This window comes from Geospiza fortis, unplaced genomic scaffold, assembly GCF_000277835.1.
Source record: "Geospiza fortis unplaced genomic scaffold, GeoFor_1.0 scaffold325, whole genome shotgun sequence".
Lineage (NCBI taxonomy): Eukaryota > Metazoa > Chordata > Aves > Passeriformes > Thraupidae > Geospiza > Geospiza fortis.
In genome coordinates, this window is record NW_005054427.1 from 53,442 (window position 1) to 81,427 (window position 27,986).

General features: G+C 38.5%; 1 protein-coding gene across 1 annotated transcript; it reads right to left on the bottom strand.

Annotated features, from left to right (window-relative positions):
- Positions 1–191: 191 nt before the first annotated feature.
- On the bottom strand, positions 192–27,986 carry GOLM1 (golgi membrane protein 1). The gene is made up of 9 exons (XM_031061823.1): positions 27,817–27,986; positions 25,131–25,310; positions 15,878–15,932; positions 14,702–14,804; positions 9,844–9,970; positions 4,717–4,846; positions 3,166–3,453; positions 1,055–1,168; positions 192–716 (listed from the first exon to the last, which is right to left on the bottom strand). The coding sequence occupies exons 1-9, from the start codon at positions 27,943–27,945 to the stop codon at positions 652–654; spliced, it is 1,191 nt and encodes a 396-aa protein (XP_030917683.1). The 5' UTR covers positions 27,946–27,986; the 3' UTR covers positions 192–651.

Sequence of the window (27,986 nt, forward strand, 5' to 3'; positions counted from 1 at the left end):
AAAAGTTTATGAGTTTGAATTTTTACACTAAACTTGTGCCTAGTAGTGGTAACCAAACCAAATTGTAGTACTGACCTTGTGGAATCCAACAAAGCTTTCAGAAAAATCTTCCTGGCTAATCTCTTAGCAGGAAGCTTCTATTGTCAGAATCCTTTTTGGGTTTTTTTTAACTTTGAAGCTAAGAACACATCTTGACAGTGTACTCTAGGAATTTTATTTAGAGGCCCAGGTACATATATCATTCTGCATAGTATCTGAGGACTACAGTTGTGCTTTCTCAGCAGAGAGGTCCATCCTTGGCAGAGGACTGCTCATCATCCACCACCAATCCACACACACGCTTACTGCAGTATGACTATACAAAGTAGCCAACTTCAAAGTTACTAACTTTATTGCTACCTGATTGCAATTTTATAATTGATAGGAAGGAGAAAGTCATTGCAGAGGCCAAACTGCTTTGCAACAAGCCTCCAGAGATATACCTCTTTTCTTCACTGCAACAGTACTAAAACTTCACAAGAAAATACTACTTCGTTTGGGCCCTTAGTCAAGCCTTTAGAAGATAATCAAAACCTTCTAAGATGACTTTGCTTGGATCATGGCTGCATTTGGGTGAAGAGGTGACTCAGTTGTATCATGAAGTTCCTTTGTTCACAATTTCTGTAATCCTTGACCATTGTCAGGTAAGTGGTTCTTCATATCTTCATGGTTTTGAACTAATGGGGGAAAAAAAGAAAGAAAAGGTACAGAAATCTCTTTTAGGAGGCAGAAGTTCTTCATATAGAAAGTTCTATCTAGAAAACAACAAGAAATTTTGTAAGGACTGTTAAATACTATGTAGTACAGTAAAGTTACAGATACCACACCCCCCATTAACGAGTAGGTTTAGTGGTGCTAAACAGAAAATCGGTGACACTATAAACATGAGGGAAAGTTCAAAAAACACACAGGAGTTAGCTAGGTATAGCTTGCTGCAGGATACCATGCAAAATATGATCTTAACATTTCTAAGCATGTGATACTTATGTTAAAACTGGGTTTTCTTCTTTTTTACCATTTTCAATCCCAGCAAGTGCTGCTTGCTTGTCAGTTTCTGATTCAGCTTCATTCACATCTAAATTGTAATCGACGTCCTTGTTCTGGTTCACTTCTTCACGTTCCTGTTTGTCTGGAAGATTAAAATTAAGTCAGTTTATTCTATACCATCTGCACACAAGAAGAGTGACTGTAAACATCTTCCACAGAATTACATTGCTGCTGAATGAATTGCTGTTCTGAGTAGATTTTGTTTGGGTTTTTTTTTTTTTTTTTTAAGTGTTAATTTTCAGAGCAACTTTGGCTGTAAATCCTGTCAAAAGAAGTAGATAAAAGACAATCTTTTGGGATTTGCAAAGCATACCAAAATCAGCTAGCCCTCTGATGAACATAAAGAAAGATTATATAATTTTTTATAAAGAAAAATTACACAATTTCAGAATGTATTAAATGACAGCCTAAGGAAGTGCAAAACCTGAAGTAATTGCTGAAAACCCCGTCTTGTTTTAGCTTGTCCAGCAAGCAGAATGCTATAACTAGAGTGTGAAGTATATGATGTGGCAAATTGTCAAAAAAGTACTTTTTTCACCCAGAAGATTTTCTTCACCCAGTCATTAACTCCTCTCAAGCAACATTTACTGACTATCAGATTTCTTTAGATAGAGGACTCAGACATAAATGGAAACATTTCTGATTTCCAAACTACTATCCTTCTTTTTCAAATAATCAACCAGGAAAAAAGGTAACAGCAGAGAGGTATAAGTAAACCTCACTTAAGAATATTTAGATGAGAGGCTGTGATCCATCTTAAGACAAACCTTTGAGTTAGTAAGCAGCTAAGAAAGAGGCTTGAAAATTTTAAGCTTTATGTCATTCATGTTCAGACCACCACATCCAATAGATTTTTATAGTTATGGACCTAAAGGTCTAAAAATTTCAGAAGCAGCTCTACTTGAAAGAGGATGCCCAAAGACTACTGAAGAAGTCTTTGTACCTTAAGCTCCTTTGGATACAAGGAACCTGTGCAGTAAGGTTGAACAATAAAGCCTGAAGAACATCCTCCTAGCCTTTTTTAACTCACAGAAATGCAGACCTTTGAAACTGAGTTCTCATGGGCTGCATGGCAGAGATTTTTCCTTGCATTAATTGTTGGATGATTTTATAAAAATCTAATCTTTCTGCTATTTACTTCCATGACAATGAAAACAGTTAGGTTACTTATAATTACATCTCTTTGGGGTATAGCCTGCTCTGGCCAGCATCTTTATGGACCAGTTGGAAAAATACTGCTTTAGCAATGCAGATGAGATTATTTATCTCTGCCAAGTTAGCAACAATATTAACACTGAAACTTAAAATTCTAAGGATGTGTTTACTAGAAAAGCATAAACAGCATTTTTTGTGGGCATCAATTGCTGCTCTGACTGTCATAAGGCTGCCTTTCGATTACGTTGGGCTACTGAGACCAAATCCCTCAAGACAGAGGAATGTCTAGACATTGGTCAGGTTTAGCCACAGCATCAATACTCTGCTGCTTGGTGCTGTTGAGATGTGTAGCTCAGGGTCACAGAAACTGGCACCTTAACAATCCATGTTTTTGAAGACTCACAACAGTCAACATCAGATACCTGAAGTCTGAGTTACCAGTTTTACTCATGGTAGCTTATTTTGAAATAGGAATAGCTAGTATTCACACACTGACAGTGTAAAAAGACTAATGGCAAAACATCCCTGTGTAAGTGCTCTACTCATCAGTGCTTTGGATGATTAACATCTTATTCTTTTCAGAGGCATCATATTCTTTTAAAGCCCCAATACCAAAAAGTTTTGGGGTGAATTTCCCTAAACACTTTGTAGAACCACTGGAGAGACAGTAGGGCTGTTATAGTGATGCAGAGGAACTCAGCCTGGCAGCTTTGTTTTGCACAATCAGAAGCCTCCATCTTTAACTCATGGATTGTAGGTGACTGCTTGGGACTGACACCTTCCACATCACACTGACCTTTACGAAAACTTGTATTAAGTCTGGCCAGCTTCCACCGCTGTTGTAGAAATTATGTTATTCCACACTTCAATTTCTTTATTTTTCATTTTGTTACTGTTTTTAACAATACATGACATGCTACAAACCAGCCTTTCCAGGGAGCAAGTCATCCTGCTTGTCATCATAACTTAGGAACTGTTCCCTCTCAACTTCCTCACTGGCAGCCTGCTTTGCAATTGGCTCTGACGTATCTTGCCCAGCTACGTGTTTCTCATCCTCAGGTGGATTTGGCTCCTTCTCTGACACAGGCAGCATCTCCTTGTGACCTGCAGCAGCCTTCAGCAACTCTTGAGGTTTTTCCAACTGACTGGAAAGTTGCTCCTCTTCTGCCTTAGGCTCCTGTTTTCTCATGTCAGTTAGGCTGTCTGTTCTTCCTGAAAACAACAAAAATGATTCTAAGTTTAAAAAATAAAATCTTTCAGAGTGGCACACGTTAAAAACCTTTAATAAAGAATGCTTTGTATTTCTCATTGGTTTTCTTACTGGTTTTCCTCTGAAAGAGTATCTTCCAATCACACCAGTACCAGAGATAAGAAAAAGACAACTTATTGTTCCCAGTTCCTAACTGGGAGCAGCTAAATAAGGGAATTTTATTTACTGTCAACAGATTCATGCTTCTATATCTTTAAAATTTTGGTATGCATGGTTAATAAATTGGGCAAGTGAAACAGAGCAGTTTAAATAGAAATTGTGGTATATAAGCATTAGGTTTCTGTGTGTTACATCTTATTACCAACAATAAAATTGATTTGGTGTTCAAAAGTAGCTCAGGACAATGCATCACAGGCAGATTTGCAAGTATCCAAGATTTGCCTGTTCTTGTTTAAGTGCAGGAGTGCTATAACTTTTTGTTGACATTAACATATATCTTCTCATGTATCTGCATTTTTAACTTAAAAAACCCATTAAATTTCTCAGCTAAGCTATACGTAGACACTGTCTTTAGCTGCTACCTCTCTAAAATGAGAGTTGCATGCTCACAAGATTGTAATTTAAGATAGCATGTAAAAGTAATGTAAGTTAAGATAGCATGTAAAAGTAATTAAATTTAAGATTTTAATTTCTATCACACACACTACAACGCAAAACAGACACACAAGGATACATCCATTCAAATTAATAGTTTCTGAAGTTTAGTGCCAAAAGGAATCATTAGGCTAACTAACCTAAACCCATGTGTATCATTTCTCTCACTTGCATTTTGCTCGATGACAACACATGGGAAGTATGGATGTGTGTTTGTTGTAAGCCTAACTTTCAACTATTCCACAGGGAGGAGGGGTACCAGGTTGAGTATGTAGGTTGAGTATGTCAAACTTAATAACAAAGCAAATTTTAAGTATGTTTTAAAATTTTTCCTTCCAAAAGTTGGGTATTTTCTCCATATTAAATAAGGAAGATGACTCCAGAATTGTAAATATTTCTATTTTCTGTTATGTGCAACATGCCATACTACAACAAAACTGAACCAACAAATCCAAGCAAGTTTTCCTTCAGCTGGAAACCTGATTGATGTTCAGACTGTTGGTGTCACTTTTTTCACCCTTATCTGGTGTACAAAAACTTTCCTAAATGTTCAGTTGAAAAAGAACTGTTCTCAACAACAGTTGTTAGTGAGACAAGGATTTCCAACTCACCTTTAACCTGCATCAGGTCTATCTTTCTTACTGTAGCTACTGCTTTAGGAACATCTTCATTGGTTTTCTGCTGTTCCAAGTCAGCCTGCTTGAGCCCTGCTTGCTTCAAGGCTGGCAGTTGAGTAGAAGCCTGTAAAGTGAATGCAGCAGATAAGCACTGGTTTATAAAACTGCACCTGGATTTCAAAAGGGAAGTAGAATTTAGGTAAGATTTTTGCATGGGAAAAAAATCCCAACACACTCAGAAATATTTGGACTGAAATTTTTATTTGTAATAGATGTACTGTTCAATTCTGAATATGCAGTAGTTTTTCTACATAACAGCATAGCACATCAGGAGAATTTTAACATACCTTATTTAACTGCAGCTAATGATGAGACTACTGCCCTTGATTATTCTCAGAGTGTTACAGAACAGTAACACCACACATTTATCCACTGTTGTTCTGCTACTGTGTCAGGGTCAGCAGAGCAAATAAACAGATGCCATTTACTATTAATAGTCTACAGGGCAAGAAAACTGAATTTGGTCATCATTAGACTTCAGCTGAGTAAGGCTTGTATAGAACTGGTCTGTAACTATATTAAATGCAGGATTAAGAAAAGCTAAATTAACCAACTAGAAAATAATACCGGTTTAACATGATGGAGCTTGCTTAAGAATGTACTAAATTCTGGTGCTAGACTGCTGTAAATATCTGACCCACTTAGATATCAAGCCTAAGATGTACACCATCTTGAAGATCTTCCAACTGGGCAATTAAAATTTTATGTATGCTTTTTACTTACACTGGCATTGGCTCCCTCACATGGCCCTGTATGACAGAGTTGGCATGTTTGCCTACCTGAGGCCCCCTTCCATCTCCTCCCCATCTCTGGATCTAGTGGCTGGCAGTCCTGCATTTGGTCCCTGTCCCTCATCTACAGCATGGGGAACAGGGAGCTCCATTTGGGGGTCTAGGTTTGTACTATACCTCTTGAGAGACACAGGACTTAACTTATGATTCACCATTAATTCCAGGTGAAAATGAAAGATGGTCAGTGAATTGAGGGATGTACCCAGGGGCTTTCACACAAGTGAAATTAAGAACACCCATACTCTAGGACAGGAATCTGAAGCTGCCTGTAGAGAATGGTGATTCACCAGCTACAGCAGCTACGGCATGTTTCTGGAGTTGAGTGGAGGTAGACGAGGCTTGAAAAGATGAGATGGCCATGCTTCCCCTAACGTAGTCCTATGGTTCATATGGTACCCCTTGTAGCACTCAGGCTCTTCTCTTCATGGTCTTTGCTAAAGCAGTCAAGACCCTGCTTGCCCTGATATATGGTGTTATTCTTTCCCCACTGTCATCTCAGAAACACTAAATAAGGGTGTAAAGCCAGGGCCAGTGGGGAAGGAGCAGAGTTGAGCTGTTTGTGGATGACTTTATGAGAACAAGCAAAGAGAAAGACTTGAGAGGAAAAAGACAGAAAGAGAAACAAAAATATAAGCTCAGATATGGGATTACCTGCCGGGCAGCCCTGCATTAGGGACTTCAATGGGACAAAGAAGCTACAGTTGATAACTCCAAATAAATGTCTGCTTCCACAGTCATTGGAAATCAGAATGCTCTCCCAGTCATCATCAACTCACTGCATTACCATCACTGCTCTCCAGAACCACCCCAAAGGAGGTAGTTGTATTGAGGTGGGGATCAGTTTCTTCCAGGTAACAAGAGACAGGACAATGGGAAATGGCCCCAGGTTGCACCAGAAGAGGTTTAGACTGGATATTAGGAAAATTTTCTTCACTAAAAGTGTGGTCAGGCTTTGGAACAGGTTGTCCAAGCAGAGGAATTGCCATTCCTGGAAGTTTTCCAAAGGTGTGCCACAAAAATTTGGCACTCGGAGACATAGCTGAGTGAACACAGCATTGCTTGGTTAATGGTTGGACTTAGAAGAGGATCTTACAGGTCTATTCTGACCTTAATGATGTTATGATTCTATAATTGGCAGAGGACTATGTCAAGTCAATTCATGCAAACATTGAACATTGAACATGAAATATACATGGAGCCCATTTTGCTCTATACCTTATACCAGTTTGGTGAAAAAAACCCAGAGTGTTAAAAACCCATTTGTTCTGCTGGGGTTTTTTTGTTGCACTTTTGGTTTTGTTTCATTTTAAAAAATTAAATTAAAAAAAAAGCCAAATATGTAGAGAAAGAACAAGCATATGCACATTCAGAGATACAAACCTTTGTGTCAGGTACCATACAAATGAATGGGCAGTCTTATGGTATAGGAAGTCTCACAGTTGACAGAATTGATTTATGTTATTGGTACTGTCAAGAGTGTAGCTTCCCATTTATCTAAGGAGGGCAGTAAAACAAGGGCAATAAAACACTATGTTGTCAAATGTTCATTCAGTCACTTGGAAAAATGACCACAGAAAGAAGTAGCTAAGTCACCAAGAAGCCAGAGTTGCAGCATGACTACTTGGCTGTTTTGAAAAGCATTTAATTTCCATCAAAGCCAAGCAGAACAAGATCTTTTTGTGTCAACACCATGAAGCCCAGTATCAGCAACTAATCTAGCATTAACTCTTACCGATGCTTGATAAGCAAATGTTACTGCAGAATATTTGGTTATTGCAGTAACGATATTCAGAAGAACTCCATCTTCCTTGAATCAGTAAAACAAAAATGCTGTATTTAAACATGGTTCTGTTCTATAAATAATTCAGCTCCTGAAGATCGCTCTTTGTAGTAGAAGTCACCAGAAAATGAGGATAAGATCATTTTTCGCTTTTTGTTGGGCATGAATTCTTCTGCAAAAATACTGAGCATGGACTTAATAGCAAGAATTACCTCTTAATTACACATGCAAAATCCCTTTACTTACCTTAAATTTCTAGCTAAGTAATTCTTAATGTCAAATAGATTCAAAGGGTATACGCTGATTTTTTAAAAATTTAAGTAGTTGGATAAAAAGATAGTAATTGAACATGTTGTATTTTCTTCAGCAAAGAAGTATACATCATTCTTCAAATTACAGAGCTCTAAGTCAAGCTGTTTAGTTATTAACCAACCAACACTCCATTTTTTTTCTGTTTTAAGACAGACTTTCTATTACATAAGCACATACATCTTAAAAATAGGAATTACTCCAGCTTAAAACACTGGACAAAAACATACATAGATTTGTCAGAGTCATCTTGCACAAACTATAAGTATGCTTTTATAAAAGCAAAAGATTGAAATTCTTGGGCAAGCAAAAAACTGAGAAAGTTACAGCTTGGCCAAAGAAACATTGCCACAGATACTAAGGAACACAAACAGACAGAAATTATTTAGGCAGTAGCTATATTATCCATTAGCTCATTTGACACCATCCCATTTATATATAAAAAGGATAAGAGATAACCTGCCCTGCCTCACAGATAATCTGCTTTGAGTAAAAATTGCTTCCAACTATGCACTTTTGTGCAGGAGACTGAAATTGTCCTGCAGAGGGGCTTCAGTAAAATTCCTCAAGTTCCTCCTCAGATAATTTATCTTCCAAACTGGAAATGGTAAAAAAACCCCAAAAATGCAACAAACAAACACATATACAGAAACAAAGAAAGCAAAGGAATCTAGCGCAAGTAATTGTAATTAAAGCCTGTTGCAAAGCCACACTAAAAATTAAGTTGACCACCTCTTTATTAGGGTCTTCCCTAGGTCAACTTTCTTAAACAAGATATATTTGACAAAGTAATGTATAATCTCCAAATGATGCAGGTTCTATTTACTTACAATGATGTATTTATTATTTACTTTTTATCTACTTATTTGATACTGTTTATAAAAACTATTGACAAGAGCTGTAACTTTTATTTTAAGGCATAAATGGATAGCACTTCCTGTTCCTAATGCTTCATTCATGTTGCAGCTTTCATAGTGCGGGTTCCCAGAATAAAAGGTCACTTCAGTACAACACTTCCGTAGTTCTGTCTCCCCCATTTTACATAAAGGACTGGACACAGACTGAAACCATTACCTATGGGAATCTCTGGGCAGATGTTTTAGCAGTTTTCTCACATGCTTTTTTGCCTCTTTGTAAAACCAAGATTCATTCCTCACTGCCTTATCCTTTTCACTTCTGAAGCCATCAAATTTAGCCTTTTGCTAGCCAAAGAAAAAAGGGTATATTCCACTAAACCTCCACTGCCTTTGTAATGAGAGTAGGCCACTCAGGCAGAGGGAAAGGCCCCACTGGAGTCACATGTGAAAAGTCTAACGTCTAAAACCTCTGTTTCTTCAGTAATCCTGAAGAAAGGGCTATTTTGGTACAGAAATAAACTGGGTTCTTTCCCACCCAAGAGCTTGACTGCCTCTTTCCAGGGCCATCCATATCAAGCTTAATCAATCCTATCCCTGACCAAATCCCACATCAATGAAGAAGCATCAATAAATCACATGCCATGACAACAGAATGAACTGAAATTACCTTTTCTCAGGATTTTCTGCCACCCTCTGCACCCCAGGAGAAAAAGCCAGCTGACATGCAGCCAACCTATTTGCCAAGCCTGCCCTACCCTAGTGAGCCTTCAATAGGTTCAGCAATGAATTTGTGATTCTTTGGCTCAGAATATCTGACATCAAACAGCTAAGATATTTGATTATCCCTTTATTCCTACAGTAAAATGCAGACACATAAAGGACTTCTGTGAAAATTCATAGCTGATGATCTTCGGACTACAATATTCAGGGTATGCTGCTTCTCTGAAGCAATTCACAGCTTATCCTTATCCTTAACACACAAAGCAACTAAGTACTTCAACAAAGTCAAAAGGTATTATTAACTAAAGTTCAGTTGTGTAAATATTCCTTAACAGAACCCACACCACTTCTGGCATCACCTCTCAAACTGTGCCCATCTCAGAGACACAGTGATCTGGAATCTCCTGCAGGACGTCTCCTTGTTCTGAATTTGAAATCACCCCATTTCCCACAGATCAGAAACATTCAACAAATGCTGAAGTAGTGAAAACTTTAATGAGATGGAGTAATGCTCCAAATCTCTCCAAATAGGAGATAGCAGAAAGGTGAAGAAACACTTAAGAATTACAAAAAAAGTATTTTCAAGAAATTATCCAAACCATACCCGGCTATCTTCTGTGACGTCTTTGTTTTCTTTGATTTGTGGTACATTGATATTTTTTTTTCTAAGCTCATCTATTCTTTCTTCACATTGTTCTTTTAATTCTTTCATCTGGTTGATGCACTGTGAGCTGAAAAAAACATGAACAAAATTATTAAGTTTCATCTAGACTCTTCTATAGGGTAATTTTGTAAAATTATCTATTTTTTTCCTTCATATATTTATGTTTTTCTTTATGTTTTATTATTGCCTTAATTCTACTACCTGGTTTAACTTTTGAGAAGTCACTAGGAAAAAATGAAGCATTGACCTAAGGACAAACTGAACACACCTCCTCAGTATTTCAGCAAAGTGCAGTGCTGCAAGTTGTAACAAAACATATGTTACAGAAGTGGAGTTCACTAGTAGCTACTGTAAGTTCCAGAAGGAATATATTCTAAAGATGCAAGCACTGTGTATGTTTTACAAACTTTTAATAGTTACAAAGCACCATCAGGATCTCAACCTTTGTGACAGCAGTCTTCTATCTGCATCCATGCAGCCTGCCTTTCCCTCACAGCTCCCTAACTCCTAGCTGAGGTCTGCTGTTTGCCAGGGCAGTGTTCTCCCCTTCTGTGGATGTGCTGGGGATCCTGTGCAAAGCCCAGGAGTTCTGTCAATCTGTTTCTCAAGGCAAGTGGCTGCAGTCAGGGCAAGATCATCCCTTCCCTCCCACTCTTTTCATTAACCATTTTATAGCTTTCAGTTTATATCAAAGGAAGAACAAGACCTAGTGAATAACAAAGTAAGACAAGCATTATCCCATAATACGCACACACAGAAGCCCTAGAAACTAGTCATCATATGACCCCAAGTATGCTCTGACCCCACTATGAACAGGAACAGCAGTTTGAGCGGATCCCAATAACAAATGTGTCACACTAGGGGAAAATATGTCAACCTCACTATCCACTGCCCTGGAGAGCCTGCCCAAGGAAGAGCAGGCTGTTGGCTGGGGACACATTTTCTTTTCCATGCTGGTCTAGCAACAAAGGAGTTCTATGGGATTTTTAAACCTTTTCTCCTTTCTCTCTCTCCTCTGTTTTTCCACTCCAAGGTAACTTCCAGTTTTTATATATACAATCAACTACAGACCTTGCAAACACATCTTTCTGCAGTCAAAATCTTTTCCAGCAACCTTTATACAACAGCATGGTCAACATACTGCAAGTTTCTCATCCTCATCACTAAGACTAAGAAGGGGGGTGAATTTCTCCTTATTCTGGCTCACTGTCATTCTACGTGTCAATACCCTCCACGCAACAGCAGCTGTTTCAGACAGGCATGTTGCAGTTTCTCAAACTGAAAATAAACTACTATGTAATCCAAAGGAGTTTCCAGGCTACGTGCACTTTACCACAGCAAGTGATTCATTTTTATTGTACTTTCACCCTTCTCCAGCCCTGCCTTTCAAAGGCAAAAAATCCCTTCTGTAGTTCACACCTAGAAAGGAAGAACAGATATGCTAACTGATTTACTACCTTTATTATGATTTCTGGTAGACCAGACATTTTTCTAAAGTCTGATTTGACAGTGCTAATACATGGAAGAATCACGAAATAAGCCATGCTTTAAGTTTAAAGCACCAGTTGGTGAACATCAAAGACAGTAAAACAGCATAGGCTTGAGTTATACTCACATTCACTATTTTCTAAGAAATAAGAAAACATATTAATTGTGTAACAGTTTGCCAGTTTGAAAAAGATGCAGTACACAGACAACCTGATGTCAGAGACAGAGTATTTGAGAAAGCTTGCACTTTGATCCCACAATACAATAAAGCTCAGTTAACATCTGTGACAAACCCTCACCATTTTAAGCTTATTATCTGTAACAGAATTCTCTTCTTTTAAATGAGACTTGAATACTCTACTCATGTTTACAACAACTTCTAGAGTACAGGGACAACCTTAGTTTATCCACACAGTTATGTAACAAACGAAGCTCTTAGGAACAAAAATGCATTTGAATATCAGAATGTATTCAATAACAATTTCAAAAGATGAGTCCAGAGGCTTCTGTTTCACTCTGGCTGCTGCAGGAGAGAAGGGTCGGTGTGCCAGTGAACCTTTGCTGTAGAAGCTCTAACCATGACCAGACAGCACTGGGCAAAGTGCGCACCAAGGGTACATCGTGAAGCTGACTGCTGAGGAATGCATGCTCCTCTTGCACACAATACCAGCAAAGCAAGATAGCTCCTGCTGACTTCTGCATGGAAAACACTAAGCTTGTTCCAAAAAATGCTAAGATGAAACTTCAAGATTCCAGTACAAAAAGAAATATGATTTTTTTTTTCCTTCTAAGTTCACAGATTTTGTTCTTACGCATTCCATATGTACAACTGCTTTTACCACTGTCTTCTACAGAATAGTAACTGAATGTTTAAGAAGAGTGATTTACAATGTGCCATTTGAAAAAGACATTTGACTTCTGTCATCTTTTTATAACATTTTCATAATTTTTATACAAATAATATGGTCTCTCTATTTTGGCACTGAGCATAGCATACTTGCTACCTAAGGTGCAAAACCTTCATCCATGCAAACCCAGGTAAAACAAAGAAGCACATAATCAGGTCTAATGCCCCTTCCTGGCAAGGCAGATGAACAGAGAGGCAACACAGCAGTTTATTCCTAATTGGGAGGGGAGGAAGGAAGACAGATTAAAAATAACATTTGGAGTCTTTCCAATAATTCTTATTTTTCTAAGCCCACAATCACATTGGGAAAAGGCTGTCTGTAAGCATTTAAAGTGACCGTATTAAGTGAGCATGTAGCAAAGAGGAACATATGTAGCCAAGCACCACCAAATATCCATTTCTGCAATTACCTAAACACAATGTAAAGTTAGTTGCGCAAATTAGTTTAGCAGAGAAATATTAGCATTCCAACATCCTTTCTAAAGGTACACAACAAGCAATGTTTTAAAAATACATGCTCCTCCCAGAACTGCGCGAATACTGCACAGTACTGAAGCTATAAATTATTTTATGAAAAATTGAGTCCAAAGTTTGTTTTCCTCACTAGTATTCTTAGGAAAACAGTCTAGAAATGGAAAATGAACATTTAAGTATTTTGCAGCAAAGCTAGTGAAGACAGCATTGCTCCTTGGCTGAGATAACTGCCTTTACAGACTCCCATGGAGGCTCTGCAGGGAATGGTGCACCTGCCTTAAGACCAACCAGAAGCAGACCAGCTAGCTGAGTCTCTGTTCAACTACCACATGGCTGATTTATCACACTCGTCTCTATACTTACCCTCATAAAACCAAATCCATCTTTACCACTGTATCATGCTTAGCTCTTCATCTTGAGCAAGCCCACACCTTGGAGTTATGCTGTCTGAATACAACCTTCCTCTGTTAAACAAAGAGGGATTCTTTATGGTACACTACCACAAGCAAGGGGTGCTCTGTCAGTGATTTCCTCAACAGAGCCATGCTTGCAAACACTTCACCAGATATGGGTGGTAAACCTCCAAGTTTCCCTAAGCCAGACTAACTACATTTGCTGTGCATCACTTCCCTGTACGTGTATATCAATCCAGCACTTAACAGGTATACCTCTCATGTGGAGCATGACTGTCCAGCAGATAGAAATATTTGTGCTATAAACAAATCTATTAGTGCCTGCTGATCTCAGAAGACAACACTGGAAAACAGATTCAGTGACTAGTACAGAATGATTAACCATGGGTCCATGGGTCTCAGGTCTGTCATTTAGCTAAACAGACAACAGACAGTGCTTAACAACCAGGGTACACAACAAACACAGGGGGGAGAGGCCCCTTAACACACAGCATATTGAAAGGCAGGTACAAAACCAAAGTTTCCAACTGCCTTCTACTTTTCTGTTAGAAGTCTTAAATTCTCCACTAATGTAATCCATCTAGGTAATCTTTATTGCATGAGTAATAATCCAAAAAAAAGTGACAACCAACTGGTAATCAGTAAGTATCACAGAAGCACTAATATTAATCTTCAATTCTAAGGTGGAAGGAAAAATAAAAATAAGAAAATATTTACTTCAAGTGTAGCCTGCAGAATTCAAGTTATTTGAGTGTCATGTTCCACTTTCAGTTATAATTCCTACAAACCTGGCTAAACAATGGCTGCTGAAAAAATACCTATCACTCCGACAATTACATTCTTGATGGAACATCATTATGAGAACATGCAAATAGTAAATTCTATTGCCTTTTTATATCTATGCACAAGGGGGAAGATACTACAGATTGTGAAGGCAGGTAGAAGAAACAAGAATATTACTGAGCAGAAAGAACATAGGAGAAATTCCTAGAAATACCAGAAATGTGTGTTTAGTGTAAGGATACTGATAAGTAACTTTCAGTTATCCATGCTTTAAAATTCAGTGGGAAATATTAAGAAAAAGCCATGGCTAGGTATGTCATGTAAAGCAGAACACATGAGTTTGATGGTACCAGAAATTCCCAAGACCTCTGTCAGCTCAATAAGGTACAGCTTCTCATCAGGTATTTCCCTACCTTAATTCAAACTTCTTCACAGTTTAACTTCTTCATGTTTCAATTTTCCCACACAATTCTTAAGTGATAATATATTGCTACCTTTATCCTCATGCAATAGAAGGAATACCAAGAAGTTTCTCGGCACAGAGATGAAAAACACTGGAAAGTTAACGCTATTCTCCAAGATCAACTGTGAGCAATTTTAGATGAGTCAGATGTTAATGTCTCTTTAAAAACATGTATTTACTAACAGAGCTATAGCTAACACAAGAGTATTCTGGATTATAACCAAGTCACCTACAATTTGGGAAGTCATCTTTCCTAAAGAACATACTTACAGGTCATATGAGAACTTCCTCTGAAGGTTAGTCTGGTTCTTCTGAAACCAGTAAACATCCAGCTGTAGCTTTCCATATTCTGTCTGTAACTCTTTCACGTGTTCTGGTTAAAGCAGGATTAAAATAGACATTAAAACACACATACACATATGGATTCTAAACCAGAAACATCAACAAACAAATCTGTAATAACAATGCTAAATTTATTCATCTGTCATGCAAACTGCTTTTCATATACAAATGCATAGATAACTGTTGAATTTATTCAACAAGGGTGCATGGGATCTGGTAAGAATAACCTTTCAGCAAAATATATTGGAAGACAGTATAGTATCTTCCCCCACTTTATATTTATAATATAAATAATATTATTTATATTATAAATAATAATATAAATATTATTATTTATAAAAATAATACATATTTTTCCCTACTTTTCCTCTTAAGGAATACACAGAACTAATTTGAAAACCCTGCTAAGTTGCAGTCTGGAAAACCTTTACATCTGTGAAATCATAATCACAGCACAATATGAAACGGCGTTCACATTTATCAGACATATACAGACAAGCTTGCAATGCTTCCCTGAATAATATGTAATGTACACCCATGTTCCTTAGCAACAGAGGCGTCTATGATTTACTGTTTTCTTCCCGATAGAAACCTCTGAGAGACGGCATCAGAAGACAATACCACGACATACATACTTCTTCATAGGATTCATTTCCAAGTACCTCCAGAATACATTGCTAACAACAATTTTGAAGCACTACTATGATTAGAAATTAATTAGACTGACTTTTTTATTTAATATAGGATTTGTGAATTCCTCTGGTGCTAAAATGCATGACCCCACCCCTCAGGGAAGAATGCAAGAATATGTTGCCAGGTAAAATGAAGAAAAAGATGAAGTAACTTAGTTCTATCCATATTCTATCATAAGAGTCAGGAGTACTACATCAAGCACTACATGGACAAATACTCCTACTATTGTGGCAGATTAGACTGACACTTAACTGGAACTATGCAGATGAAACATCTAAGTCATGGCAGCCCCTGTACCACCCCCAGGACTTGAAGAAAGGCAGCATTCTCAAAAGACCACAGAAAAATGCAAGTCTTAAAAACAGGGAGCCTAAAAATCAGTATGAGAGTCACAGTGGTACCACAACATACCTCGTAGACTCTGAATCAGTCGATCATTTACTGTGATGTTACTCATCAGCAATGCCTGAAAGAAGCAGAAAGAACCCCAGTGTTTTAATTGCAAAGGACCTGTATTACCATTATAAACAACACCTATCAAAGCACTTGTAACAAGATCTACTTTCCGTGTGCCACAGTTTTGACAAGATCTCCTACTGCAAACAACATTCACTTTAACGCAGATTTTCCAGTATAGGGGAGTGGGGGAAGATATCACCACACAAATGAAAAGAAGAAGAATTTAAAGGAATTTATAGATACTAAAATTGCTTGTCACTTTATTCTAATTTCATCTCATGACTGGAGTCACAGTCAGACTTTATTTATCTCTTGAAGGAAGAATAAACATCACAGCTCACAATCAATTACCCTTTCACTCAGGAATCAATACACATGCATTCAGGCATGCAAAGATGAGCTATGAAAGCATTAATCATTCAGCATAAAGCAACTCCACGAAAGCAATGTGAAATCCTTGCACTGTATCCCTTTTCTACCTATCTTCTCAATTGCTTTCATGTTGGAGTGACCTTCCTCCACTCCTTCACTTTGTTCTCCCTCTCATTCTGAAGAGGTAGTCAACATAGGAACATGTTTTGTTTATTCTTTCATCAATCTCCATCTACCATTTCATATACACACATTCCCCAAAACACATGAAAACTGAACCAAATCACAGCTAAGTGAAATTATTCCTGGGAGGCAGATGTCAGGATAACTCAAGATTCATATGCAAGAGTTCTTAAGAATACAAAAAAGAGATCCACTGACTCTTCAGAAACAATCCAGTCCAGTCTTAGGAAGGCATTCCTCAGGCTTCATTGTCAGTTCCCCAATTATCTTTGTCCTAGGAAACCTTAGGGTTCTTCAATGGTCCCAGAAAATGAACTCCCCTGTTTCCCAAAGTTTCCGCTCTACTATTGATATGTGTGTATGTCCACACCCAGAAAGAAGTAGCAGCATCCACTCTGTCTGCCCAAGTCACCCTGAAACACTGACAGCATTGTTGGTGCCTTTCTTCCAAAGGCTACAGTAATAAGAGCCAGCTGATTGCACAAGTGCAGCGTTCAATAAATCTGAATGGAACAGTACCCAGCAGGGCAGTAGATTTGTCTTTGAATGACCCTTTAAAGAGTCACACTTCACAGAGGTGATCATTCAGCTGTTGCTAAGTATTTCTACACCATTCTATACGTTCAGCTGTTTTGTGATCACCACCGTGAAACCTCAAGAAAAAAAGGTTGTGCTGAAGTAAAAAGAAACTCAAAAAACAGTAACGACTTGTATGCAGGATCGTTTATCTCTCCCTCTCCTTTCTCACAGGATACGTAAATAAGAAATTCATTTTTTTTCACTGGTTTATTGGGAAAAGGAAATTAATGTTTCACTGGGAATTCTAAGTTTTGCTATTGTGTGGACAATACAGTCAGGTTGTTCCAGGATTATCACCTTCAGGATAATACAGCATTGGCCACTACCAGAAACTATCAGTGGACTAGAAAAATCAGCATGATAGAGCAATTTATAATTTTATATTCTTAGTTTTTTTGTGGGGCTTTGTTGGTTTTGGCTCTATTTATTGAGGGAAATGGGAGGGAAGAGTGGGAGCAAATTGGGGGGGGGGGTCCTTAAAATCAAATTCCTAAATGCCAGGATCACTTATGTGACAGTAAAACATACAAGTGTTACATGTTTTGAACATTAGAACAATAATAACTGTGATTAGCTGAAGTAAGAAAAATTATTTCCACATTACAAAGTCTCTTTGAATCACAACAGGAAAAAAATAAGTCTGCCTTGGTCTTTATGGATTGCATATAAAACTTCCTTTTGGCAATGCACACCTATCTCCTTGAATGTGTGGGCAACAGTCCAGGCAAAAACCTGTTAAATCCTAGTTAGCTGTTTAACTTGATTAGGAAATACTGTTTAATAATTTACAGCACAGTGCTGCAAATGCCACCTTCCAATCACACTAAGTCAAGAACATCAGGCCTTCCATTCTTCCTCCTATCATTCAAGTGTTAACTAATTTTCACCTTGTGGCTGTAAATTAAGCAAACATTTTTTACTTTTGGGGTTTTATGCTGGTCAAGAATGAAAACTGCTGCGAAGTACTCAGCAGACACATGCCAATACTCAGTTCTAGAAAGAAAGTCACATTTTAAACTTCATTTAGCCCACAAAACAATAGCTATAATCCCCGGGAGCAAAAAATCCAACTTTTGAAAAATCCCCCTATCACCATATCAAAATCTGATATTCTGTGATACAGTAAATCTGTAATATAGAACCAGCTTATTCTATTTGTAAACATGTTTGCAGAGAAGTCCTTATGACTACCAAAGAGGAAAAAACCAAGTCTTTTGATTGGAGACAATGCTGTGGACAGCAGTGCTTCAGACCTCAAAATTCAAGTCACACTTCCACCAGTAGTGTGGGAAACAAATTGCTCCAGCTGTACAGCAAATTTTTTAACAATAGCAGCTGAAGACTTACTATTCACCACAGAGCATGTCTACATAAGTATTATTCCAGTTAAGAGACACAAAGCTAAAATTACTGTTTAAAAATAATAAAGCATAATGCAGAAATATGCATGAGGAAGCTTTGAGATAAATTATTTGAAGTATTTGTTTTGAGCACATACTTTGGACTATGTGAATGCATTTGATCTGAATAATGCCAAATAGTATTCTCCATACACATATTCCTTGGAGGTATTACTACAGTAACTCATCCAGCATTTGCTACCCTCAAGAACCAAGCTAACCCAAGCACACTGACATATGCCCTTTCTAACACCGACTGTATGTGGTGGATGTAAAAGCATAATGAGCATGTATATAAAAGCATAACTGCAACAGAAAAAAGAAAGGCAATAGTTTGATAAGCATAAACACTAAAACTTAAGAAACAAGGGGCTTTGCATACACAAATATAGCACAAAGGAGACAAAGATAAGCCACAGAATCAGTAACTCAACTGGTAAGAACAAAACCAACTGTGAATAAAGCAGGATGGGAAGGTAAGATTTATACATGCAGAAACAGACATTTATAATTAATCAGGGAAAAGGAGGGCACTTATTTCATGATTAACTCAAACTGATTTAAGTCCTTCCAGCAAAGAGAAAGAGTGGTTCTGTCTTGCATGCTCCCACAACTCCCCACACTACTCTGGCATTAGCATGAAATAATGCTGGCAACACACTCATGTTTTAGTTACTGTTCAGTAGTGCTTGCACTAAGGCAACGATTTGCCTGTTTCCCATGCCCTGCCAGCCAGCAGGTGCACAAGAAACCAGGAGGAAGCTCTGTCAGGCGTCCCAAACTGGCTGAAGGGACATTACTTACCACAGAACATAGGGACATAAAGTGGGGGAGCTGGCCAGGAGGCATTGATCGCTGCTGGGGGACAAGTTGGGCAGCATCATACAGCAAGCACTGAGCAACTGGATTGTGTTTATCTTGTTTCTGTTGTGTTTTATTCCTCTCAGTTATCAAACTGTTCTTAGCTCAACACAGAGTTTTCTTCAAAAATCTAGAGGGAGATGCGCAGAGTGAGGAAGTGTCAGCATGATATTTAGTTGCCAGCTGGTGTTAAAACATGAGAACTTACCACAAAAAGTCTTTCTGGTTCCAGGCCAAGAGACTAACAGCTAAACTATGTATTAGTGTATGGGGAAAAAGTTAATAAATATGGTTTTAAGGAAATACTTCTCTTTAAGGTTGATCATTGTGTTGCACACTCACTTATACTTCAGTGGAGGCACATCAATTAAGTAAGCCTTAGAACAAATTTCAAGCTCAAAATGGAGGAGATATTGTTCATTGAAACCTATGTCCCAATAAACGGAATTCCATTGAGAAATTGCACTTTCCCTCAATAAACATAAAAAACCCCACCCAATCAACAAAAGAACCCCAAACAAATGAACAACCCACGCCAAAACCCAAACCCAAAAAACCACCTCTGTTTCTACACAGTAGTTCTGCCAAAAATCTGAGATTCAACCTTGTATCACAGCCTGTGGTAAAAGCAATCTAGGTTCTGTTTCATCGCAGAGGACACAAGGACATGCACACCATGACGCTGCAGTTCTGCCTTCAAAACCACCAAAATTGCAAAGCTAGTTTCTTAATGTTTAAGCACAGGAGGGTGGTATTCAACACACATGAATACAAAATTACTATTACAGACACTGGGCAACAGCAAGTAGATTGGAGAAAAAAAGCCCCATGAATCTATAGGACTTTCACTTCACTTTATTCACTTTCCCTCATTTTACATTTAACAAAAACCAAAATAGTAGGCAATGTAAGCAAAGCAAAATCATATGATATCAGAACATTAATATAAAACTACCACAGGTTTATCTAATGCACCTTCTGACTTTTTGTCCATTCATTTAGCTGTGAAGAGGTAGCAACATTCCAACAGTTAACTTCAAACTACATATGCACTAAATTCCCCCTCTCTAGTTTAGCTAGCTTCAGACCACCCTTTTTTTTCCTTTCCACCATGTGAACATATATTTTGAACAGAGGTGATCTTCTAGACTTCTGCTATACCAGTTATGAGGAAGCATACTGATTTCCCTTGATAATTTATTAATATTGTGCTATGGCGAATATGGGACATGAGGCAGTGCTTCCCTACCTCAAAACTTTTCCAAAACAAGAACATGTTTGGGTTGGAAAAAAAAATCAAAAACCAGAATATATATAGCCTTCAGTGAAAAGGAAAAGGTACCTTTCTACTCTCTCCTACAGACTACTGTAATTCCTTCTGAGTGGAGTCGACTCCCTGCATACCAATAGGTACTTTGTGTCAGAAGACTGTGCTGGGAATTGAAATTTTCCCAGAGGGAGGGGACCAGAGAGTAGCTGTGGCCAGTGTGAAAAGATACTGAGCAACAGGACAGTGACATGCTTCACATAGAACATACAAATCTTGGCCCTTCTCAGTAAAACAAGATTTGGGTTGGAGAAGATTTATGTATATCCAAACAAAACTACCAACTGCAAAATCATACTCATGCATTTCAGAGATAAACACATTGTTGCCCTGTTATGCTCTTCAAAGAGACTTCTGTGGCTCTGTACATCCCAGAAGCTACAAGTCCCGAATAACAACCACATAGAATATACAAATTAGAAACAGCCTTTTTGCACTCCTGAACTTTTTGAACTCCTGTTATTGAGTGTTCATGTAAGACCACTTGGTCTTATCATTCTACTTCTGCATGGACTTGCAGAAGCCATTTCCTAAATCTACACTAATCCTTAAAAATTCAAACAGGTTTTTTTAAAAATAGACTGGTGACAGTAGTGTTTCATATGCACTCAGACCTAAGAAAATAACTACAACAGTAATTTTCCAGCACTACACTGCCCCAGTGAATGGTGAGCCCACACAGTATAACAGGCTGAGACTACGGACCTTCATCCTTCAAGTAGCACAGAGACAGTTCTACTACAAAAGAAGGTAGATTTCTAACTCAAAGTGATTACTGCACTGCTAGTGATAATGACTTTAACTGGGCAAAACACCTTACTGGGGTTTTGGTTTGGTATGAAAGTAAATCAGTCCTGTAATTATTCAGTGTTTTATCAGCAGAGTAATAAGACACAGTGAGCAGAGATGAACTGCAGTTATGATTGTGTCTCAAATGTTACTTGTGACTTGCTTTTGGTTAGAAGTCCAGATTGTGTAAGTGTTCCTTATATGTGAGTTTCCTCTACAGACAAAAGAACTGTAATTTCTTCCTCAAAAAGTGGGAGGTTTGAGAGGGACCAATCATTCCTACAGAACTGCTGAAAGCATTTTAATTTTTCTTTAAGAACAGCAAGAACTAAGCAAAATCTTATTTATGACTTGAAGATCTCTGGTTAGTTATAGTTTGTAAAATGCTTGTAAAGTGGGTTGAGAGTCTCAGGGCTTAGATTTGCATGCATTCCTCCTGACTAGGTAAACACTGGCCACTAATCCTCACAGCGTAAAAGTTCAAGGAGCAAGCTTCCCACAATCAGAAAGGGTGAATTCATTCCTTGCCTCCCAGGAATCCCAGATTCCACTGCAATCCATGGAGCCAAAAAACAAAGATATATGTTTATATCCTGTATATACCTTCATATCTTATGTACACAAGATATGAACATACAAAACACATTTCTACGTGGACAGAGATACACACAAACAAAAAATCACTCAGATGCTCTCTTTTCTTATATTCCATATCTCTCTGTAAAATAACCTCTCATCCTAGACAGCTTCTTCCAATAAAGGTCATTAGTGAGCAGAATTACCTATAGCAACTTGGCTGATGTCTTCTTTTGACAAATGCACAGCTTTCCAGCAAAAGAGCTCTCCCTACTCTTAAACTAGAGTTGGAAAACAAACAGCATATCCACAGGATATTTGTTTGTGTGTCACAAGAAAAGCAAATTTTGAATTTGATGCAAAATGGTGCACAGGCACATACCTGCTCACCCCACCACTTCAGGCTCCTGAGTGAGACACATGCTGTTCTCCAGTCACAGAATGCAGAAGTCAGGAAATTAGTCCAATGCACCACTTCCCCTAGGGTATCACTTCCTGGAGTTTCAAAGCAAGCTTTATAGACTATTCCATTACTGAGCAACTGTATGTTAGGGTGATAGAGGGAAAAGCACTTAGGAGGCAGGAATTTCAACTACCTTGGCCCCAAAATCTACCTTTCCCAGCATCCCACCTCTAAAACTGAAGTGCCAAATGAATTCCAAGGCAGCCATAAAGCACGGTATTTTCCAAGCAGCAGCTTCCTGTCTGAGGAACACATGGAGATAGAGCAAACACCTTGGAAGTGGGTTAGGTGTTTGTCTGAGGCCATCTAGTTGCTCGTTAATCTACACAGACCCACTCTAACTGGGTATTATGGATGCCACACACTTGGAGCTTCACCACCTATCGCATGAAGAGCACTACCTTCTGCTCAGTCTGAACTACAACTTGATGATGGCATTTGAGGCACATCAGTGAATGCAGGACAACCCTGCCTTCCCTCTCCAGCCACAAACATTTTCTGTACCGTTTGGAATCCTGAAGATGACTGTGATGGTTATCTTCTGCTGACCCTTGTCCAGCCTGTAAACCACACTGGATTCCTGTAGAGAAACTACTGCACAGATTTGGTGACCTTTGCTCTCCTCTCTATGCCTTTCACAGCACTTCAAAACTCCACTGGTAACCACCCCCCCACCCCCGCCACAGTGCAACAATCAACCCAGTGTATTTGTGTATTTCTAAGCTGCTTTGTAACTTTTGCCTTGTCATTCACCCTTGTAATACCACCGTCTCACCACACGGCTGCATAGTATCTCTACAAGCCACTTCAACTCCAGGCGTGAATGTGTTCACTTCTCTCCCTCGCCTCTATCACCAGCTCTTTCAGGAGAAAACTCCAAGATAACTCAGAAGAAAGACTTTCTTTTCCAGAACCCACACTGACTCTTCCCCAGACACCATATTCCACCCCCTGTCCAACAGCAGTTCTAGTTCTGTAAAATACCTGTTACTACTTCTCCTGGCATGGAGGCCACATTTTATGAACAGTTCCTGTATGCCCACTAGGCTCAAAAACACCACAAGGAAAGTGGATTGCATGCTGCCACCTAACACTCATCTGATGCCAGAAATCTGAAGCAAAAAGATGGCACATCCTGCTTGGCAGAAGCAACATTTCATTCACTAAACTTTCTTAAAACTCCTGGATGAGGTCCTGTCACCATCTCTCAACATCTGCCCCTCTTGCTAGCCTGTGCTGAAAATTCTCTGGCCAGCCCTTTCAGTGTCTTTTAGTAGCTCTGGCAATATCTGCCTATAGAAAGGAAGCATAATACTCCATTACATTTGCCCTTTTCTTACCTTTGAATTTTATTTTTTCCACTCATGCATGTGTTTTCACTCCCTGTAGAACTGAAGCAGAAAGCAAGAAAATGCCTCAGCATTCAGTAGCAACACCCAATAACAGGAGGCAGAAGTGACAAGATTTGATTACTTACTTGAATACTGTCTGAATATTCTGAGATATCTTTTTTAAAAATGCACACATTGAAAAAATAAATAGACAAACTATACTTCATCTTTTTAAAAGTATATGCAAGGACTGAACACAGAGAGAAGAGAGAAATTATCAAGGATACACGTTTGTCTCAAAAGAGGTAAAAAGAATTGGTTTCTTATTTCCTGGAAGACTTGGGGTAAAGATTATTTCAAAATAAACTAATGATATATGACATTGATGGGCCAATTCTACCTTCCTTTTTTAATCAATTTTTGTTCCTCTAAGTTCTTCAAAGATTAATCTGGTTATATTTTTCTCAGGCAACACATTTTGAGGAGCAAACCATTCCCTTACAGTGAACCTGCTGCCTGAAGAATACCTATTACCATCACAAGATGTGACTGTTCAGCCTTCTGAAGGTAATAGTCCTGGAAAGCTGATCTATAAACTTCAGTCAAGAGACTCTATAGCAGAAGCAATTGAATACTCTCAACTAAATGCCTCTGCAAATAGGGAGAAAATGGATATTACTGACTAGCAACTGCAATCAAAGTGGTATCTGCAACACAAGGAAAATACACAGCAAACCAGTTTGCACAATACTACACAGTAGGAATCACACACACTGCTATTTAAGTAGATTTGTTCACATTCTTCACAAAGGAATACCATCCCCCCTGGTGAAGCTGAACTGTCAGGAGCACTGCCGTGAAAGTCACACCTTCTCATATCTTCCCAACACCATTAAGTTTTTGAGGCAGAAAGCCAAGATGCCACAAAATTTGTAATGCATTTAGAAATAAATGTCAACCATTTATGCTTACAAATATATTTGGGGATATATCTCTTGGTCCATCTTCCTCTTCTTCTTAATTTTTAAAACATTAGTATACAGGAAAGAAAGTGAAGGGACAATCCAAGTATGGTAACGACTTATAGAGAGGATAAGAGTTTTATTCAGAACTGCTGTTACTTGCAGCTTTTAGTATTTCAAAATTATACAACAAATGCTAAAATGTCCATTCAAGGTCCATTTTCTCAATATCATACAATATAAAATGTTTTGCCGCACCAACATTGTCTGTAAGCTGCAACACGTGAGCACCACTTCCCATTGCAGAGTGTGTCTTGGTAAACCACAGTCTCACAGAAAACTGTGGCTAGGAAAAGCCCTACCTTCTCTTCCTGATGTACTCTGTTCGCATTTTCCATCTGAAAGCTGTGCAAGGACTGGATTTTATCAATCTGCTGTCGTTGCTTCTCTAGCTCCCCTTGGAATTCATTCTTTTTTTGTTCCACAGCACCCCGCTCCGCTGCTGCCCTGCGGACTTTGCCTTCCAGATCCATGACTCGACCCTGAGGAAGAGCAGATTAGCCAAAGCAATCAGAAATGCTTCCCCCTTACCGGAATCTTGTCCAATATATTCAAGGAATAGCAAATTTTACAGTTCTAACAATGCAGATATCATCAAAGTCCTGTGTCAGCCAGGGATACTAGTCATACACATAGACACACACCTCCATAGTTTTACATAAATTAACAGGAGTGCATATTTTGTAAAGACTCTAAAATTTCTATTAAAGATGAGAAAAATTAAAAGTTCAGTACTTGAGCATAAAAAAAACCCCAAAACATAAAAAATATTAGAGACTACAATATTTCTGAAGTCAAAGTCTAACAATTTTTTTAATTTAGCCCATACAATTTTGACAGCTTTACACTTCTCATTGTTGACCCCAAACTAACTCAGTGTGGAAACTCAGCTCTCAAACCAATCTGATTCCCTGGAAGAGCTAGAAAAGAGTAGAGGGAGGACAACACTGTCCAACTTTTACATGAATAATTCACATACAGCTATTACACAAAGACATACATGAGAAAAAAACATTCATTCATAAACAGAAAATCATCATTCTTCTTGACTGCTCAAAGAACAGCTACAGTCAGAAGAAAATTCAACACCATCACATCCTGTAAGAGACATAAGCTAAGGAATCAAACCTGATGTTTTCACATTCTTTCCTCCTCCCCCCGCCCTTTTTTTTTGTAAGTACCAATTTAGTTTTGCAGGAACGTTGTTTCTAAACATTTTGGCTTAAAATTGTTCTTCAACAGCAACTAGGAATACAAAAACATGCAGGGGGCTGGGGATATCAACAGAATGAAAAAAGACCTGGTGATTCCAAGCGGACTAAAAATTAGATATAATAAAAACTGTGCATGTCCCAAGATTCCAAGAAATGTTCCAAATCTCCTTACATCACAGTATGTAGCATGTCATGTCCCACCTACCCTGCCTCTTCACCACAGAAATAAAGAAAAGGAAGAGGAGCCAGAGGAAAAAAAAAAAGGAAAATTACTTGCAGGTTAGCTGGAATAGCAAGGAAAAACACTCCTTCCATTTCAGTCATAACAGCTGCAAAGTCTTGCCAACAAACAAATGGGTCTACAGAGAGCTTCAGAAGCTCCATCCATGTTCAGCTATGCTTTTATTCCATTCAGACTGTGTGACCATGCCAAAGTGAAGGAAAATTCAGGCTAACTTTAGGAGAAATGTGTAAGATGGTAGAGTGTACCTGTAGCAGTATCTGAGGACCTTGTGTCTCTAGGTTATGGAGACCAAGATAAATCTGTGGCATATTTTTCTCACTATCAGCTGCTTCATGGCTGTGCAGCAACACTTCAGCAGTACTGACACAGTTACTTACCCACTGGTAGCCACCATCCTGAGGCCACGGACTGAAGGGAAAGCAAGGGATGACCAGGGTCTCAGAAGTCATAAGACACACCCTTAACCACATGGCCAGACACAAGTGCCCTGTTTGAATACTGTCTGTTCTGAGGTGAAACAGGAGTTCAACTCCTTCTGTTGACACTCAGCTGTCCACTCAGTACTAAAATTTAGCTCAGTTACAAAAAGCATGCAAATTCACTGGATAAACAGGGAAGGAGCTCTCATGAGCCGCGTTTAATCAACATGTTGTTAGTTTTTAGGTCAGCTTGTTAAAAACAATAACAAAAGAAAAGAAAAAAAAAGAAAAAAAGGAGGGGAAAAAAGAACTGTCCTGCAGAGATTGTCACAAATCAGAAACTTGACTCACATATCCTATACCAGAACAAATGGTCCAGAAAGGATTAAAACCTAAAGCTCAACAGCCACAAAAAATACAGTTATCATCAGAAAAATATAGTTATCATCAGGCAAGGTAATTATTACATGTGACTTTTATGTCCTTCTTCAGAAAGATCACTAAGAAACACAAATTCAGATTTTGTTTCTAAACAACCCAAATTTCCATGTACACTATGCATACAATGCTATCGGTCATGTACAAAGACAAATCAAGGAATATCAATGTGCTAGTTTTGACTGGGATAGAGTTAATTTTCTTCATAATGACTGGTATGGGGCTCTGTTTTGGGTTTGTGACGAACACAGGGTTGATAATATAAAGATGTTTTTGTTATTGCTGAGCAGGGCTTGCAAAAGCCAAGGCCTTTTCTGCTTTGCGTTCTGACACGATGGCAAGGAAGTTAAGGGTGCTTGGGAGGGTACAAAAGAGGATGGCATTTATCACATCTTTAATGTGAAACTGCACAAGACAGCTGAATGTTTTGTGAGAGCAGAAGTAACAAGTATCACACATACAGGCGTGTTCAAGTTTTGGGTCCCTCTTATGTACAAATAGGCATTCATCCCATTTCCCCACGACAAATAAGCAACAACTGTAAAATTTGTGGAAGTTCCTACAACAAGCTGAAGTTCCTGACTTGCCACATGAAGGAGAATCATCCTTCTCGTGAACTATGTTTACTACTTGCAGAAGTACAAAGTGACATGCAGAGCAAAAGGAACATTACCTGCAGATCCATACTGCGAGAACTTGCAACCCAGTAATTGAAACCCAAAACAATTATGCACGCCACGAGTGCAGCCACGAGGAGTGGTGGAGACTTCATCCCGCGACAGCTGTTTCCTAGTCCTACCATTTCAAGAAGAGAACAAATCTGAAGAATCACAGCAAGTATTG